The sequence below is a fragment of the Eptatretus burgeri genome, chromosome 1 (assembly GCF_056783735.1).
Source record: "Eptatretus burgeri isolate ZD-2024b chromosome 1, Ebu_testis_v1, whole genome shotgun sequence".
NCBI lineage: Eukaryota > Metazoa > Chordata > Myxini > Myxiniformes > Myxinidae > Eptatretus > Eptatretus burgeri.
In genome coordinates, this window is record NC_140961.1 from 139,944,512 (window position 1) to 139,964,504 (window position 19,993).

The window sequence follows — 19,993 nt, forward strand, 5'->3', positions numbered from 1 at the left end:
TTAATCAAGCCTGTACGCATCACCCTAAAAAATGTAACGTTATTTTTGAACGGCTCCATTTTGGGGTTAAACAATCCGTGACCGTGGGTCGAATCACCTTGTTCTGATATAACCATTCTGATATAACTGTGACAAATCAGTGCTTTAAATGCGTGTTTCCCAATCGGCCCGTTACCGGATTTTAAAAGCAATTCACTTGCTCTTACTGGCGAAGTCCTGTACCTCAAATGACCACATCCATGATGTTATAAATGAGAGAGAGAGAAAGAGAGAGAGAGAGAGAGAGAGAGAGAGAGAGAGAGAGAGAGAGAGAGAGAGAGAGAGAGAGAGAGAGAGAGAGAGAGAGAGAGAGGCGAGAGAGGCGAGAGAGGCGAGAGAGGCGAGAGAGGCGAGAGAGGCGAGAGAGGCGAGAGAGGCGAGAGAGAGAGAGAGAGAGAGAGAGAGAGAGAGAGAGAGAGAGAGAGAGAGAGAGAGAGAGAGAGAGAGAGAGAGAGAGAGAGAGAGAGAGGCGAGAGAGAGAGGCGAGTGAGAGAGAGAGGCGAGAGAGAGAGAGAGAGAGAGAGAGAGAGAGAGAGAGAGAGAGAGAGAGAGAGAGAGAGAGAGAGAGAGAGAGAGAGAGAGAGAGAGAGAGAGAGAGAGAGGAGAGAGAGAGAGAGGAGAGAGGCAAGAGAGAGAGAGAGAGAGAGAGGCGAGAGAGAGAGAGGCGAGAGAGAGAGAGAGAGAGAGGCGAGAGAGAGAGGCGAGAGAGAGAGGCGAGAGAGAGAGAGGCGAGAGAGAGAGAGAGGCGAGAGAGAGAGAGAGAGAGAGAGAGAGAGAGAGAGAGAGAGAGAGGCGAGAGAGAGAGAGAGAGGCGAGAGAGAGAGAGGCGAGAGAGAGAGAGAGAGAGAGAGAGGTGAGAGAGAGAGGCGAGAGAGAGAGAGAGAGAGGTGAGAGAGAGAGAGGCGAGAGAGAGAGAGGCGAGAGAGAGAGAGAGAGAGAGAGAGAGAGAGAGAGAGAGAGAGGCGAGAGAGAGAGAGAGAGAGAGAGAGAGAGAGAGAGAGAGAGAGAGAGAGAGAGAGAGAGAGAGAGAGAGAGAGAGAGAGAGAGAGAGAGAGAGAGAGAGAGAGAGAGAGAGAGAGAGAGAGAGAGAGAGAGAGAGAGAGAGAGAGAGAGAGAGAGAGAGAGAGAGAGAGAGAGAGAGAACGAGAGAACGAGAGAACGAGAGAACGAGAGAACGAGAGAACGAGAGAACGAGAGAACGAGAGAACGAGAGAACGAGAGAACGAACGAGAGAACGAACGAGAGAACGAACGAGAGAACGAACGAGAGAACGAACGAGAGAACGAACGAGAGAACGAACGAGAGAACACACACACACGACAAAACTGAGTAAACCGATATGAAGTAAATCCCCTGTTTGGAATCACAATTAATTTTATCTATCCAATCTTATTCATTCACATGGGAACACAGGATACACTGTACATGGCGTAAGGTTAATGAGACAGATTAGAGAATGTAATGATTTTTTTATTTTATTCTCAGACCCAGCTTTCACCACATATACATGAGGGACATGAGCAAGGATGAGGGAGTTGAGTGGACAGAGGAGGCGATAAATATGTATTTTGTGTCGCAGGTTGTCAACAAAGTGTGGCCATTCTTGCATTCCATTAATCACTTGCTCCTCTCTTTAGGCCCAAGCCACATTTGCCACGGCGGCCGTGGGGTCTCCAAAATCTACGTGGGGCCACTAGCAATTATACGGCGGCCGCAGTATTTCCACGGTCACACAATGTTGCAGTCACATATGTTTTTATTTTTCGGTTAGCCACACGGCATATTTATAAATTGTGGAGACCGAAAACGTGGAGGTGCCGTACGGTCTTTGATTTGATGTCGCACGGTGACCTTAGGGCGTTCCTGCGGCGGCCATAGAATTTTCAAGGTAGACGCAAGGTTCCCGCAAGGCGACCGCAGGGGGACCACAGGGGGCCCTAAGGCCAACGTGCAGCCAGACAGACGGTAACGAGTGGGTTTTTAAAAATTTTTTTACCAGTTCTTTTGTTTCGGCTTGTCGAATTGCTACGGCAAATGTAGAAATGAAAAAAGTTATAACTCCGCGTTATAATTCCACGGCGACCTTACGGCCTGTAAAATATAGCTATACGGCATAGGGCCACCCTGAGCCTACCTCAGAAACTCTGCGGCCGCCGCACGTTTCTGTCAATTCAGAGGGCGTATGGCCGCCGTATCCTCGCCGTAGAGCAAATGTGACTTCGGCCTTAGACTAGACTTTTTCCAATATCAGTTTCAGCACCTCCTGCTGTCACAATTCCTTCCCTTAAGTCCCTTGCTTGCTGAAATGCATCTTCCACAATGAATGAAAAACATTTTCTAAAACCCATAATATATTTATAATCAGCGATAATTATAATGAGGAACTATTCCTGCCATACTAACCCCAAAAACACACAGATAGTGCCCAATATAAAAATGTTTAAATCATTATCTTTCAAACACTAACATGGCAACCTTTTAGAGTGCAACCATTAGCTTTTCAACATGACACACATCTCTCTTTAAAATTTCCACAAATACACAGCAACAAAATATTGTAAATCAATAAGAACTCTTCACAAAGAAAAATAAAACAAGAAAGAAAACCTCATAATTTTAGTGAACAAGTAATTAAGATCCACAACAGTTAGTAAGGTGCCATCGTCTTTTATTACAACCATTTTTGTTCAATCTGCACTTCAAAGTTACAGTCCTCCCTCTCTCTACCCCCGACCCCCTGCCACACCCTGTTAGTTCAGCGACTGACACATAAAAACTTTGTAACAAGTTATCCTATCCTACTATCTATAATAATAAGTGTGTGTGTGTGTGTGTGTGTGTGTGTGTGTGTGTGTGTGTGTGTGTGTGTGTGTGTGTGTGTGTGTGTGTGTGTGTGTGTGTGTGTGTGTGTGTGTGTGTGTGTGTGTGTGTGTGTGTGTGTGTGTGTGCGCGCGCACGCGCGTGTCCTCCATAATTCCAAAACCATGAAACCTATCAGCCTGAAACTTTGCATGCATACCAAAGGAGTTCCGCAGGAGTGCATGAGTGAAAATTGGGTGTTTGGGCTGATTAAAACACCCCTTTTGAAGATGATTAACAGCTTTATTTAATTATATCCTTTATCAGGCACATCCTCAGCCACCTCACTGTCCCTCGAGATGCATTATCGGTTACCTCACTGGGGTCCTAGTTCGCCACTTTTTTCTGGCCTGCTCTTGCATTGCCTTGACTTGCAACAGGCCACAACGATTTCTTAACAATAGTTTTTTTTTTTTTTCTCGCTTTCCTCACTCATATTATCAAACAATCAAATACAACCCGTCGCTTCACTGATGGGAATATTAAGGCGGGGGAGTAGGAAGGAGAGGAGAGAGAGACTAGTGAGGGGAGGGAGAGGAGGGAGGGAGATTGAGGCAGGGTGAGGATCGAGGAAGAAGGGGGGGAGTGAGGAAGGGTGCGGAAAGGGAAGGTTGTGTGAGGGGAGGGCAAGGGAAGGCAACATGATGCGAGGGCAGGGGAGGGCAAGGGAAGGCAGTCCGTCTGGACATAACCGCTGTCCTGACATGTCCGGAGATAACTACCATCCGGACGACAGGTTTACTAAAGGGGTGGGGGACAAAAAGAGGAGGGGGGGGCGACAGAGAGGTGGAGGAGCGAGACAGCAAGGGGGGCAAGGAAGCAGGGGAGGGGGGAGCGAAGAGGGGTGGGGGAGCGAGGAGGGGTGTGGGAGCAAGGACGAGCAAAAAGCAGTAAACAATCGGTAAATAAAGCATATATCAAACTAGAAGGGCACTCGGTAGAGCGCATACCTCTGCCACATAATGCCTGATCGATGAGAACATATCGGGCCCAATACCTTTTTGAAACATCATGCTATTTAACATTTTTTGGCCCCATCTCTCAATGGTGAAGAATCACTTTCAAAATTAAATAATTCTCATATCCCGAGCCGGATTCGAATCTTTACCAAAATCAAATCATTTCGTCATAGTCACATACCCAACCTGTCCACCAAGTTTCATCCAGATCCGTCCACAACTTTTTGAGACATCTTCCAGAAAGACACAGACAGACAGACAGAGAGGGTGAAAGCATAACCTCCTTCAGCTTCGGTGGCGGAGGTCTTCAGTATTGCATAAAGCATTAAAATTAATTACTTTTTAATAAGTGTGTCATGAATGGGGTTGGATATCGTACATATTTCTTGTGGCAGGCTGTCCAGTTGAGGTTGAAGGCTCAGGCGATGAAATGGAGGCTGATTCGCTTGGGATTTTTTTTGAAGAACTTCATAATGGGGACTTGATTGGCTGCCTTCATTTTCTATTCGTCGACCTCCTTGTAACATTTCAGGACATTCTCCATCTCACTTTTCACCTTGGAACTTCTCATGCAGTCGGGATCATGCTCATTACGAAATGACTCCTTCAGAATGACAGAGCACGAACGACTCGCTCAGAATGACGGAGCACGAACGACTCGCTCAGAATGACAGAGCACGAATGACTCGCTCATAATGATGGAGCACGAACGACTCGCTCAGAATGACAGAGCACGAACGACTTGCTCAGAATGACGGAGCACGAACCACTCGCTCAGAATGATGGAGCAGGTACAACTCACTCAGAATGACGGAGCACGAACGACTCGCTCAGAATGACGGAGCACGAACGACTCGCTCAGAATGACAGAGCACGAACGACTCGCTCAGAATGATGGAGCACGAATGACTCGCTCAGAATGACGGAGCACGAACGACTTGCTCAGAATGGCGGAGCACGAACGACTCGCTCAGAATGACGGGGCACGAACGACTCGCTCAGAATGTCAGAGCACGAACGACTCGCTCAGAACGACGGAGCACAAACGACTCACTCAGAATGATGGAGCACGAACGACTCGCTCAGAATCACAGAGTGCCAAAGACTCGTTCAGAATGACGGAGCATGAACGACTCGCTCAGAATGTCAGAGCACGAACGACTCGCTCAGAATGATGGAGCACAAACGACTCGCTCAGAATAATGGAGCACGAACGACTCGCTCAGAATGACGGAGCACGAACGACTCGCTCAGAATGACGGAGCACGAATGACTCGCTCAGAATGCCGGAGCACGAACAACTCGCTCAGAATGATGGAGCACGAAAGACTCGCTTCGAATGACGGAGCACGAACGACTCGCTCAGAATGCCGGAGCATGAAAGACTCGCTCAGAATGACTGAGCACGAATGACTCCCTCAGAATGATGGAGCATGAACGACTCGCTCAGAACGACGGAGCACAAACGACTCACTCAGAATGATGGAGCACGAACGACTCGCTCAGAATGACGGAGCACGAACGACTCGCTCAGAATGATGGAGCACGAATGACTCGCTCAGAATGACGGAGCACGAACGACTCGCTCAGAATGACGGAACACGAAAGACTCGCTTCGAATGACTGAGCACGAACGACTCGCTCAGAATGCCGGAGCATGAAAGACTCGCTCAGAATGACTGAGCACGAACGACTCCCTCAGAATGATGGAGCACGAACGACTCGCTCAGAATGCCGGAGCATGAACAACTCGCTCGGAATGATGAAGCAGGTACAACTCACTCAGAATGACGTGGCGCGGCAAAAGCATCTGCAGTGAGTGAACAATTTGCTCAGAATGACGTAGCTTGGCTGTTGTCATTGTTATTGAATGTAATCCACGCTGTAGCGAAAACACGTCATCAGAGCACGCTCTACCTTGTAGCAGCTGCTGACTGTACATCACGATCAGGACACAAACTGTACTGCCGTCGACTGTAGGGTGCTTGGCCAGTGGCTTAAGCACTCAAGCAAGCACTCCAATTAAATGGTTGAGAAGGACGGCTGTCTTGGCAAGTGACAGCCATGTCCAAACTGTGTCGAATTTGACAAATCAACACTTTTTTTTCGGAGTCGGAACTGCTGATGCTTTCAAATCTGGGGCTTACATTTTGTAATAATCCTTAGCTTAAGAGATTCTCTTGGTTATTCATATGCGCAAATGAAATAAAGCCACAAACCCTGGTGTTTCCAGGCATTTATAGGCATTGCAATATACCCAGTGATTTGTTGCTATGATGAACAGGCATTTGATAGTATGAGTGAGGAAAGTGATAACAAAAAAAACTTTATCGTGAAGAAATCGTTATGGCCTGTTCCAAGTCAAAGCATGGTTGAGCTGGCCAAAAAGTACATGGTGGCTTCAGACCCCAGCGAGGTTACTCAGGAAACTATTCAAGACCCCAGACAGCGAGGTGGCCGAGGATCGTGAAGAATATTATTAAATAATTCTGTTAATTATCTTCAAAAGGGGTGTTTTAATTAACCCAAACACCCAATTTTTACTCTGGCACTTCCATCGAATTTTCTTGGTATGCATGCGAAATTTCAGGCTGATAGGTTTTATGGTTTTGGAGTTATGGAGGAGACATACACACTGACACACACATTGCCTTTTATTGGTATAGAAGATGGCATTGTCTGGCTAACCAATGTGGATTCACCCGAATAAATTGTTTTTCAGGTGCATCTGATAAAGACAAAGGAACAGAAATAAAAAACGTGGTGGAAATTATTATCCACCCAAAATTTAAATTTAAATCCAATATTCGCAAGGAGCAGCCATCTAATCGGAGAAGGAGACAAAAGTCATTTAACTATGATATTGCTCTCATCAAGGTGATGCCGATGAACTTTGAGTTGAGAATAAGGTAAGTGTATTTGAGTTACAATAACAAACCCATTATTAGCTCGGTGGTCCCATTTTGTCCCTGACCACGATTGCAGACCTATATTTTTTGATCAGCACATTTGATTTTTAAAAATTCAGAAAAGTTTTAAATACATGCAATTTCTGAATCGGTTGGCCTGCTTGCTGTTCTTATCCTAACTGATTGGTCATGATGCTTGAAACCCATGTTTCAAATTGCACATATTACATTTATATATTTACTTGTTCCTTATCTGCCATGTCCTCATTCCATATTAATGTACGCTGATGTTTACTTGTATGTATTTGTCCTACTTGTGATTTAGATGTTAAAAAGTTTTTTTTTTCACATGGAAAGAACTTTTGACAATTTGATAAATACAATATTGGAGTTCTTAAGTTGTGGGTTAATACCACTTTATTGAAATCTGGATATATTATCTCATTTGCATGAACTTGTTTAGCTATAAATTTATCATTATCGTCCATAAGATGAATAATCTGAATATTTTACTCAGATGAAATATTTTTATTGGATGAAACCCCAGGTTCGAATCCCACTCCTGACAGCAAAGTGTTGCGGACGTGGGGTCGGGGGTGAGAAGACCATGAGGGAGGGGGAGGCTACCTCGGGTTCCCAGCAGATTCTCCGGAATCGCAGGCCGTCGCACACGAATAACTTCTTGACGCGGCGGGTCACATTGACCGTGAATGCTAATAACTTGACCACGTGACATAGGGTCCTCCGTCTAAATAAATACCGTTTACCTAATGGGCACATGATCTAATTACCGGGGGACACGCCCTCGGCATGCCCTCGGCATGCCTTGTGCAAACCGGATCACCTTACCTGATCAGATGCAGCCGAAAGTAACTGCCCAAGAATGTACCATCTGGAAAACAGATCGTTGGGGGATCACATCCCAGCTAGGCTCGGATATGAACTGTGTTGGACCAATGAAGGAAAAGATGACGAGATGGGAACATTTCTATACAATGCATATTTTTACAATAAAGCGAGGAAAGGTATGTGGCACAGTAATTTGGGTTTATTATTATGTACAGCAGGGATAGCAAGGAATTTGTGGGGTGCGACAAAAGGCAAGCAATTTACAAAAGCAGACACGGAGCAGACGTATTCCATTATCACTTCTACGATGTTAACTTATGCCACGACAGGCGCCATCACATACACACATACACAAACCCGAGGAAGATTAGATAGCCCAGGAAGAAAGAGAACGGATGGGGATAAAACGGCCTCGGAATAACTGGTGCAGTCGGCCGACCAACACAACCCAGTACGCTTTGGGGGAGGTGAAGGGAGACTACTGGTGCCTAAGGTGTGGGAGTGGAGGTGTGGTGTAGTGCAATATGGAGGGTGTGGTGTCATGCCAGAGGAAACTATGATTGCGAATCATATACTGTATATATATATATATATATATATATATATATATATATATATATATATATATATATATATATATATATATATATATATATATATATATATATATATATATATATATATTGTTACGGATTCGCGCCCGCCGGCGTGCTGACGGCCACGTAACTCGAATCGCGGCACGTCGCCCACCGGACGGACAATCCAGTCGTGACCCTCTCGGACTAACGCCGGGAACCAGTCACGGGTGGACCTTTCGGTCTCACCGCGATCGAGCCAAACAGCCCCCACGTGGGATAGGGTTGCTCGCCAAATTCGACCTACCTAAGTACCCACACGGAGGGTAGACCGGGCGATCGCACCTCGCCGCAGGTCGACTTCGGACACGGGCCACTTAAGCGACCCGTTCCGTACTATCGGGATAACTGAGCGGTGTTATTCGTCGACCTCTACGGTTCGATTAATTATCGGGCGTATTCAGCCCACTACCAACCCTTTACGTGAAGCAAGATGAGGATTCAATGAAAGAAATGACGAAGCGAAGCGGGAAACAGTTCAACACAAAGCACATTTATTCGCGCTGAACGGAAAGCACACATATTCAATTCCACCAAAAGCACATAGAAAAGAAAAACACAATGCAATTTACACAAAAAGCAAATGCGACAATGCAGATCTAATACCGATTACGCGAGCACACGGCAACACTTATACAATTTTACTTCACAGACGGCGCCGACAACACATACCCAAAACCAAGGAAAGAATACCCTCAAGGATGAGGCGGGCCTGAGGCCGAGACCGGGTCGGGCCTACCCGTCTGGTGATGAGACGCGGAGCGGCGATGGTGCCTCAACTCCGCGGGCCTCGCGGGCAGTGTCTGGTAGGGGGTGGGAAAGGGGGCCCCCTTGGTCGCACTATCTCAGCGCGGGGGGAAACAGGAGGGGGTTGCTGATGCTCGGGGTATCGAGGATTTTTATTGCCCCGCGACGAGCGTCTCCACCTCGGCCAGGTCGCGCTGTCGGCCTCCCTGGGGTGCAGCTCCCTGCACGACGCGAGCACCCCCTCGTCTGCCCTCGCCGCCTCTCCACAGCTCCGTCCCCTCCGCTCCGACTCCAACGCACACGACGACCAGCTCCTTCTTGCCAACTCCACCGCCTGTGAAGTCTTAACTCTCTGTTCCCTCTCGACTCTACTACTCGACTGACGAACGCGGTTTCTTTTATCAGCCCCGTGGCTTCGCCCTCTCATCTTTGACCCCCTCCCTTCGACCTTTCACCTCGCTCCCCATTGGCCCGAGAAAAAGTGGGCGTGAATGCTTTTTGATCCATAAATTTGCATATATCGATCGCCCTCCAACGCCCTGGGGGCGGGGCCAAATCGCCCCTTGCTCACCGATTGGACGGAACAAAAGTGGGCGTGTGTCGTTTTTGATCCGTTTTTGAAGCAGAAAATCCGTGGTTTTGTACACGCTGTTCGGCGCGCGCCCTGCACGAGTCCAACACCGGTACCCACAAGCGGCGCAAGAACGGTGGCGATGCGACGGTTGCGAGGTGTGACGGGAAGGTCGTGGCGGTTGTGGTGAAGCGGCGTTGTGGTTGGTGGTTGATGTTGTGACTGGTGGTGGTAATCATGGCGATTGGTCCAAAATAAAGATAGCAAAAGAAAAACGGCTATCCTGAAGAGTCGCAGCACGCATAAATGACATGTATTCCCACTAGACAACGGGTTTGGGCCAAACTACACATGTACTTACCGAGATACCTCACCTCAGGGACCTGAATGGTGGTTTGCGAATTTGGTAACCACAACAACATATATATATATATATATATATATATATATATATATATATATATATATATATATATATATATATATTTTTTTTTTTTTGTTACGGTTGTGGAAATTCACAGAACACCATTCAGGTTCCCCAGAGATCAGTTATTCTGGTAAGTGTGTGTTCCAGGTTAGAATTCCCCACCGATGTTTAACGGGATTTGTTCGTATACCGGGATGTGCATCTTTGAGGCAGTTATTCTTTTCTATCTTTATTTTAAAACAAACGAACTTCTCACCATCATCTCCACAACCACGCCATCCCCACCACAACGCTACGGAGTCAACAACCATGGCATCTCCACAAACAACAATAACAACAACAACGACAACCCATGGCCGTGTTTTGACGGTGATCTCAAACACAGCCGCGTTTGGCGGCAAGAACGGATCAGAAAGGCCTTACCCTCTGAAGAAGCTGGCCAATCAGTAGTGAGGGGGGTGGAGCCAGCGAGGGTGAAGGGTCGAAGGTGAAAAGGGGGTGGGGCCAAACTTCGGGTGAAAAGTGGGGGAAGCGGGCGCCCCAGGGCCCGATAAAAGGCTGTGCTGGAACGCCGTGAAATGAGTTGTTGGAGTCGGGAGATGGGAGTCAGTTGGCTGAGTCGAGAGACAGATACCACGGGTCATTGGAGATGGGAGAAGTCGCCAGCCGGAGACGGAGCAAGCTACGTAACGGTCCGAGCAGACGGCACTGAGTCGGTCGAGCGACGCTGAGGAGTGAACGGGTTCTGAAAAAGCATCAACTCTAAAAGAGCAAGGCCCGTTCGCTCCTCTGAAGCGTCGTCAGCCAGGCCCAATCGACCAGGCCGCGGGGAAGGCCAAGCGACCAAGGACGGCCGCCAGCCAAGCTGCTCGGGCCGCTCAAGCGACTGGCGCGTTTGGCGACGCCCCCAGTGAACAGAGACAGATACCGAGGGCCCCCACGCACAAAGACCCATCGAGTCGCCACAAGGGCAACGAGGTAACCTGCCCGGCCTCTCGGAGTCCCTTCGGTCATCCTGGTTCTGAGAACTATTCAAGGCTTATGAGCCGTATCTTTCTTTTTTGGGGTTTTGCATGAAAGTCTGTGGCGCCTTGTCTGTGCAAGTAGAATTGTTGTAAGTGCCTGTATGTACATTGCATAATAGAACTCGGCTGTAGGCTTTTGCTCATGTCTTGTCCCTATTCCCCCATTAACTGCATACGTGCTGTGTAAAATAAATACCCCCCATTGTTGAATGTCACCTGCTCGTTGCGTCCTTTCCTGCCATTGACTGCCATAATTGCGTTCGGGATATTAGCTGGCTTTTAAAGACGATAAAAGTAGATCTGGTCCGACGGGATCTGGCGAATTAAAACCGCTCGGTATTCGCATACGGAACGAGCCGCTTAAGCGGCTCGTTTTCATGCAGGCTCGTCGAGGTATAAACTCCCGATATTTCTGTCGGCACAAATAGTTAGGTAGATCGACAATTCGGCGATTGACCCTGTAGCGCGTGGGCAGAAGAGTTGGCTGGTTTATGGTGTTTAAAACACGCGTAGCTGGGTTTTGGCATTGATCCGGAAGCTACGACTAGATTGCTCCTTCGGTGGGCACGCGCGGCCGCAATTGGGCTAAGGCGGTCGTCCGCACGCCGAACGGGCGGAAATCTACAACAATATATATATATATATATATATATATATGCCTGGTGTGTTGGCGCAGTGGTTAGGGCAGTGGCTTGGGATCCAAAAGGTCCTGAGTTCAAGCCCCGTTGGGCCACTGAATTAATACACCAGGGGGTTGACTCAGCCTGTCATCCTTCTGAGGTCGGCGAAATGAGTACCAGTGTACTGGGCCAGTGTATACCCCGGTTAAAATAGGTGTACCATATCCCGGTGTCATAAGAGGCGACCAGGGTTGTGTCAGGAAGGGCATCCGGCATAAAACATGTGCCAAATCACTATGCGGATCATACGGATGATCCGCTGTGGCGACCCCTCACGGGAGCAGCCGAAAGAAGAAGAAGAAGATATATATATATATATATATATATATATATATATATATATATATATATATATATATATATATATATATATATATATATATATATATATATATATAATGCAAGAAAATGTTTTCTTGAAACAAGAAAAGCATGAGAACATTTTTCTTGCTGCAAGAAAAATTTTCTCATGGTTTTCTTGTTTTAAGAAAACTTATTGTAAGAAAATATTTTCTTAATAAGAAAACTATTTTGGCAGTGGACACAATGCCTTTCATCCCAAACTTGGCACACTTGTGTGCCTTATTCAAAATACTGTGAATGCTTTGTGCAGTTAGGATGTCCTCATAAAAGAGTTGAAAATGTTTCAATTACCACGTCACAAACTTTCATCATCGAAAACAAAACGTGCAGGTTTACCTTGAACTACCATCCAATATCATTTAAAACATCATGAGCTCACCTTAAAACACTGTCCTGGATGAAAAATTTATCTTGAAATATAAGATTTCTATTCCAGATTATCAGATTTCCAATCAGATTAGAATATCAGAGATTCTCATTGACATTGAAAATTTGCCGAACCAAGCTGGCACACGTCGAATACGTTATGGGTAAGTTTGTATCCGTTAAGAGCACGCTGGCATACGTCGTAGTACGCTGGCATACGTCTTTGTATGCCGAGGTGTTAGACAAATTTTCCATGCTTGAAATTTTTCGATGTATGCCAGCGTATGACTCACATGTTCCGCATAATGCTGGCCATAAGTTGTAGGCACGTTACGCGATCGTTTGCACACGTCGACACACGTTACTTGTAAGTTACTCATAAGTTGAAACACGTCGAGGTAATGGTTAGCATACCCAAAACTTATTTGTAACCTATGGGTAACATGTTGTAGGCACGTTACGCGATCGTTGACACACGTCGACACACGTTACTTGTACATTACTCATAAGTCGAAACACATCAAGGTAATGGTTAGCGTCGGTGTTCCAGACTCCCTGGTTTTTTTTTTTGGTTTTTTTTTTTCTTCGGTATGACGGTCATGTTAACACTTCGATTTCTAGTGCGGTTATAATATAATATAATTAATAGGCTGCCGCTCAACGATTTACATCATAAGCACACTAGAAATTGAAGTGTCAACTTCACCGTCATACCGAAGAAAAAAAAAAAAACAGGGAGTCTGGAACACTGACGCTAACCATTACATTGACGTGTTTCGACTTATGAGTAACGTATGTCGACGTGTGTCAACGATCGCGTAGCGTGCCTACAACTTATCCCAGCATATGCGGAATGTGTGTCATACGTCGAGTACGTCGAGAAATTTTCAACATGCCGAAAATTTCTCGACGTACTCGGCGTATGACGACGTATGCCAGTGTACTATGACGTATGCCATTGTACTACGACGTATGCCAGCGTGCTATTAACGTATACAAAACTTACCCATAACGTATTCGACGTGTGCCAGCTTGGTTCGGCAAATTTTTCATACGTCGGCATACGCTGGCTAAAACGTCAAGGTGTGACAGCGGCTTCACACTTCGATGTCTCGTGCGGTTATGATTTGAATCGTCGAGCCGCAGCCTATGAATAGCCTACGCCACGTGATCGTTGGCGATACGCTGCCACGCTATGCATAAGTTAGACTGTCGTTGGGCATAGGTTGTGAACGCCGACAACACGCTCAGCATTCGTTGGTATAAGTTATCTATATGTGATTAAAACGTTCTGTGTATGTTACTAATACATTATGCATACGTCCAACACTCATTATTCGCCCAAAACGTTTTTTAAAAACATCAATAGTTCAGCGTACGCCAGCGTTTTACATACATTTTGAGACCTTGCCATATGCTGGCTAAAACGTCAAGGTGTGACAGGGCCTTTACCTACAATTCTTTTCAACATATATGTGAGTGACTTGCCTTGTACCACCTTCAGAAAGTTTGCCTACGCAGATAATCTTGCCCCTGCTACCCAACCAATCAACCTTGAAGATCTCAGCGGTACCCTGTCCCAGGGCTTCAAGTTAATGGAGCAATACTTCATCTCCTGGTGCCACCACCCAACCCCTACTAAGACTACAGTTACTGCTTTCCTTCTTAGCAACCGACTGGCTAACAGCAAACTCCAAGTTTCCTTTTGTGGCAAACCAGTCAAGAACAAGCCATTCCCCAAGTACTTTGGAATCACACTTGATGGCGGCCTCACATTTCGCGAACACCTAAAATGGATCAAAGAAAAGATGAAGATCAGGGTAAACATCATCTGGAAACGAGCATCACCAACTGGGGATTAAGTGCACGCAGTCTTCACACTGCTAGCCTTTCTCTCATGTACTCTGCAGCCGAATACTGTTCTCCTGTTTGGGCAGAGAGCAGCCACACAAAACACATGGACACTGTCCTGAAAACATTGATGCAGATAATCAGTGGAACACTGAAATCAACACTCATGTCGTGGCTCCCAGTCCTGTGTAACATCCCATCACCTGATGTGTGCTGGAAGTGTCACCGACAGAAATTTGAGGAACGATTTATGGCAATACACCGAACATCAGACAGTGCTGTGACTTGGTTATCCCACCTTGACTTAGATCTGTGAGCTGTAATTTGTCAAACACAAAGATAACATCGAATCAGATTTCCGTCAGAAGTCATTTTAAATGATGGTAGATTTTTATAAGGGTTTTGTCAGTGAGCTGAAATGTGATTATACCCACAGGTCAGTTTGCTTGCCGTGCACAGCTGCGACGAGGGACATCCTTCGACTTGAGAACACCAAGTCCTTATCCTGGGAAGAACAATGTGAAGAGCACTGTATGTATATTTACATGAAACAGCTTGCACACACAGGGGGAATTTATGGCCAGGAAACCAAATATTTATTATCTATCATAGATACAAGTCTTTTTTTTTTTAATGTCTCTATTGACTAAGTCACCGGAGCCATTATGTTTTCGGATTGTCTGTCCGTCCGTCCATCCATCCGTCTGTTCGTCCATGATAAGTTTTTGTTACCACAATAACTTAAGAATGGCTGAAGGGATCTAAGTCAAACTTGGTACAAGTATGTATGATGATGCAAAGATTAACTGATTAGATTATGGGACCAAGAGGTCATAGGTCAGAAGTCAAGTCAGCTAAAAATGTGATATTTGAGAACAGCTGAAGGGATTTAAATCAAACTTGGTACAAGAATGTACAATGATGTGATAATGTGGGTGAAGGCATATCGGACAACTTCGAGGCGTGCCTTTCTATTTTTTTTTTAGGTTCTTTCATACTACAGTGAAAAAAAGAGATCATTGTTCATGTTAATCGTTCGTTTTCCACGTGGTTGTTTCCTTCCCTGCATTTCCCACCTCTATCCTGATTTTATAATTACCTCCCTTTCTTTATGTCTTCTCTTACCTCAACCAGATAAATCAATTAAAAATGAAAATCGAACAATTGAAAATCCATGAAAAAAGAAACCGGTCCTCATGAAAAAAAAAGTCATCCTTTTATTGCTTTCATCTCTATTCTGTCATAGATGTGACTGGCAGTGTTTCTTCTCACGCAAGTTATGGTGAATCGTTTTTGCTATTTCATCTCTTCCTTCTTTACAATACCTCTCCACTTGGCGAGTATGATAAATAGGACCAGTCATACCGATCAAGAAGGCATGTGCAATGGAAACTTCAGGAAGCATTCAATAACCCTACGTTTCACTGGAACAATGATGTTTCTGATTAACATTCCAGATTTGGTACCTTGAGATGGTAATAGTCTTCAAGCTTGCATAAATGTATATGCACAGGACCATTCTTTCCTATCAACCCCCACGTCCCCTCCTGTCAACTCTACTATTATGTCCCCTGACACTCACACAGCCACTGTGATGTCAGTTTTACAAATGCCTTGTTTTTTGTATACAGTGCCAATGTTCATGAAGGAGCTAGAACACAATGGATCAGGTCAGGTCAGGTCACGGATGGAAGCATTCACTGGAGCAGCATGTCACTGTGTCCACTTTCTGCCGGTACTCGAGGGGCCATCCCCCAGACAGATACCTGGCCCATCCCCACCTCCTTGAGATGCCGATCAACCTGCTGCAACCACGAGGAACGTGGTCAGCCCATTGGCCTCCTCCACTCACGAGGCTCACTCACTGAGAGAATCTGGTGAGCAGGATTAGCGTCAGGAAAACGAGTCACGTGCCCACACAGCCGCAGCTAACACTCACGGACTCTGCAGGTAACAAATCTCATTTGAGTCTCTCTCAGCAACCACTCATTGGACACAAAGTCTGACCAGTGGGAGCCAAGGATTCTCCGAAGAGACCTGGTTCCAAAGGAATTAAGTCGCCGTCTCAGATCCCTGGTCAGAGTCCAAGTTTCACATCCGTAGAGCAAGACTGTAAGCACCAAGGACCTGAAGTCTCGGACTTTCGTCCTCCCGCACAGGTACCGGCAGCGCCACACCCCATGATCCAGTGAGTCCATGATTCCCCAGGCTCGACCCAGATGTCTTTTGATCTCTGGCTCACGGCCAGCAGAGACATGAATATCACTGCCATGGTAAGTGAATCTCTCCGTGACCTCAACTTCCTCGTCACAAACATGCACAAACAAGATAGCGGCATCCAATATGCCATTGGAAGCCTGGATATTCGTTTTGACTCAAGAAACCCGTAATCCCAGTGTCTCCGACTCATCATTCAGCACCTCGAGGGCCCCCAAAAGGATATCCAGTCTCCGCAAAGATGACTGCATCATCTGCGAAATCAAGGTCAGAGATCTTGACATTCCCAAATGATGCACCGCAGCTTGATCTCTCCGACATCCTCCCCAGAATCCAGTCCATACAAGTGCTGAAAAGTGTGGAGGCCAGTACACACCTCTGATGAACTCCAGTAACAACTGGAAATAAGTCAGAAATTGTATCACCACATCTCACAGCACTCTCAGTGCCAGCGTATAGTTCAGACATCAGAATGGATCAGGACGTAACAAAATAAAAGGAAAAGTATAAAGAAAGGGGGGGGGGGAGGACCACGCAAATAGCGTGGATGAAAGACAAAATGGAGGGAGACGGAAAAATCCGGATGTGGAGAAGAATGAGGACAAGGGGAGCACACAGGGGATGAACAAGATGGAGACTGCTGCAAACTCTCAATCACAGAAGTGGAAAGAAAAACTGGAAACACTGAATGAGGTGGGCTTGGTGAGGGTGAATGGGGGTCGATAAAATCATAGTTGTGGATGACCTGAGGTGGTGATGAACAGCTGCTTGAAGCCCTGGAAAGAAGAATAAGATTGAAGAGACTGAGGAAGTTGGTTCTCAAATCTCTGATGGGCCGGTGAGGAATCTCTGGGGGAGAAAAATGGAGGAAGGGGGTGCTTCCAAGTACTTCCGGTATTCGGTATCACCTCTGGTTCTGAGTACTTGTAATTTGGTATTGATCGGTAAGGTCCTTATTTTCACTCTTGGGGATCCCCAGGGGAGGAGAGTATATGGAGGGGGTACCGGGTGAGGATGATTGGGCGCTCTCGTCAAGAAGTGTTAGAACTTCTCGAGTGTCGGCCATGAAGAGGGGCAGGCCGGGTGATGGAAGCCGTGAAGAGTCGGAGGTGCGGGAAGGGGTTAAGGATAAAGAGGAGTCGGGGGATAAATTCCCAATTATAATTTCGGCTGTGGAAGGGTCCAAGTCGTTAATTTTCAATAACCCTATAAAATTGGCTACCGTAATTGGAAAAGAATTTGGTGACTTACATTGTGCAAGGAAACTTCGATCAGGTGACCTTCTGATCCAGTGCAAATCGGGTGGCCCAGCGGGAAAAGATTCTGAGAGTCTCTCTTTTTGGGGATATTCGAATATCTGCTTACATCCCCAGGTCTTTAAGGGAGTGCCGGGGGGTAATTTATGGGATTGACCTGGACATTGATATGGAGGTTATCAAGAGGCATTTGGCTGACATGGGAGTCGGTGATGTTCGTCGTCTTGCGTCGGTGAGGGATGGTGTGAAGGTCGATACCACATGTGTGGTGTTGTCCTTCTCCATCCCGGTCCTTCCCCCTAAAGTGTTCCTGGGCTACCAAGCCTTTCCTGTTCGGGAGTACAGTATATCCCTCCCCATTTAAGATGTTACAAATGCCAAAGATTCGGTGATACTGCAACATCCTGTCGGGGTAAACAGCGTTGCAGCAAGTGTAATGGGGATCATGAGTATGAGAGTTGTACGTGCGTTAAGATGTGCTGTGCCAATTGCGGTGGGGAGCACAGTGCAGCCTACAGAGGCTGTCTGGAATTTCAAAGAGCGGCCCAGATTCAGCAAGTGAAAACCACTGGGAAGTTATCGTATGCGGAGGCGGTGCTCAAGGTCCCCAAAGTTGTGTTGCCAGTCAAAGAAACGAATAGGATTACTAAAACTCCAGCTCCGGTTAAGATACAAACAGTTTCGGTTGGTTGTCAGACGGAGACAATAGATCAGGATTGCCAAACTGAGGATTCAAGTGCCATGGTGGTTTTGAACATTTCTAAATTGGGGTTCATTGGATTTATTACTGAGGTGGTAAATTGCACAGCTGTTGTACAAAGGAGATCGGAGAAGATTAGCATTATTGCTTCAGCAGCCTGTAAACATCTGGGATGGGATGGTATTTCTACCAAGGATATTAATAAGATATTTAACAAGACGGACAATAAAAAAGAGAGAGAGAAACCAGTCCTGATGCCAAACAGTCTCAGGACCCAATGTGATTTATGTTAATAATCCAATGGAATGCTAAAAGTCTCGTGGCGCACGGGTCCGAATTTACAAAATACGTCTCTGATTTGTTAACTAAACCGGATAGTATTTGTTTTCACGAAACATGGCTCAAGGAGCATAATCGATTTCATATGCCGGGGTATACCCTTATTCGTAGGGATAGGTCTCGAGGTAAAGGGGGTGGGTGTGGCATTATGGTGAAATTTGGTGTTCCCTTCACGGAAACGGAAGACATTACGGAGCTGGAGTGTATTCTTATCAAGGTCCATGGCTCAAGGGGGAGGATTACAATTATAAACTTCTATAATCCTTGCCAACCATTGATGCACAAGAGTCTTCAGGAGGTTTTTAGAAGGTGTGAGTGGGTGGTACTTGTCTATGGCGATTTCAACAGCCATAATATTCTCTGGGGCTCCAAAGACACTGATAGGAACGGCGATATTATTGAGGATTTGATCGATGAATTCGATATGGTGATATTAAATGACAGACAGGGAACATGTATAAATCCATCCACAGGGAAGATGTCCCCTCTGGATCTCACTCTTATTTCTTCAATAGAAGCTGCGAGATGCGATTGGGAAGTCCATGATGACAACCGAGGGAGTGATCACTTTCCTGTGATCACAAATCTCCAATGTGAAAGGGGTTCTGTGGACTCACTCGGTCCGGCTTCTTGGAACTTTTCTAAGGCGAATTGGGGTCAGTTTTCAGATCGATGTGTCAGGGAAGTGAAGGAAGAGATTGGTGTTCACAACATAGATAGCATCAATAACAATATTGTTCAAATTATGTATAACATTGCTTGGGAAACAATCCCAACCTCAATTCCTTCAGGGGGACGGAAAATTAAGGTCCCCTGGTGGAATGAGGATTGCAAATTGGCAATCCAGGGAACATGGGCAGCTCTAAAGAGACTTAGGAAAACCCTCAGGTTGGAGGACGTTATAGAGTCTAAGAGGAAAAGGGCGATAGCCCAAAGAACTATAAAACGGGCCAAGTCTGCCTCTTGGAAATCATTTTGTTCATCAGTTAATCCGGATACCCCTCTCAAAACTATATGGGGAAGAGTCAAAAGTATACAGGGAGTAAATGTGCCAAAGGCACAAATTTATTACGTTGTCTCTCTGGAACAGAGTGGGGAGCACATCGTGACAGTCTTCTCATGATATACAAAGCTAAAATTCGTTCCCACCTGGATTACGGATGCCTGGCTTTCGGTGATATGGCCAAGAGCAACCGAAAAA

General features: G+C 46.1%; 1 protein-coding gene across 1 annotated transcript in view; it reads left to right on the plus strand.

The window, feature by feature from the left end:
- LOC147035612 (complement factor B-like) overlaps positions 1 to 19,993 on the plus strand; it is a 155,648-nt gene that overhangs the window by 99,983 nt on the left and 35,672 nt on the right. Inside the window, exons 13-14 of the mRNA XM_085845276.1 lie at positions 6,580 to 6,766; positions 14,717 to 14,811. Coding sequence (XP_085701402.1) covers positions 6,580 to 6,766; positions 14,717 to 14,811 — 282 coding nt within the window. The remainder of the gene's footprint in view (positions 1 to 6,579; positions 6,767 to 14,716; positions 14,812 to 19,993) is intronic.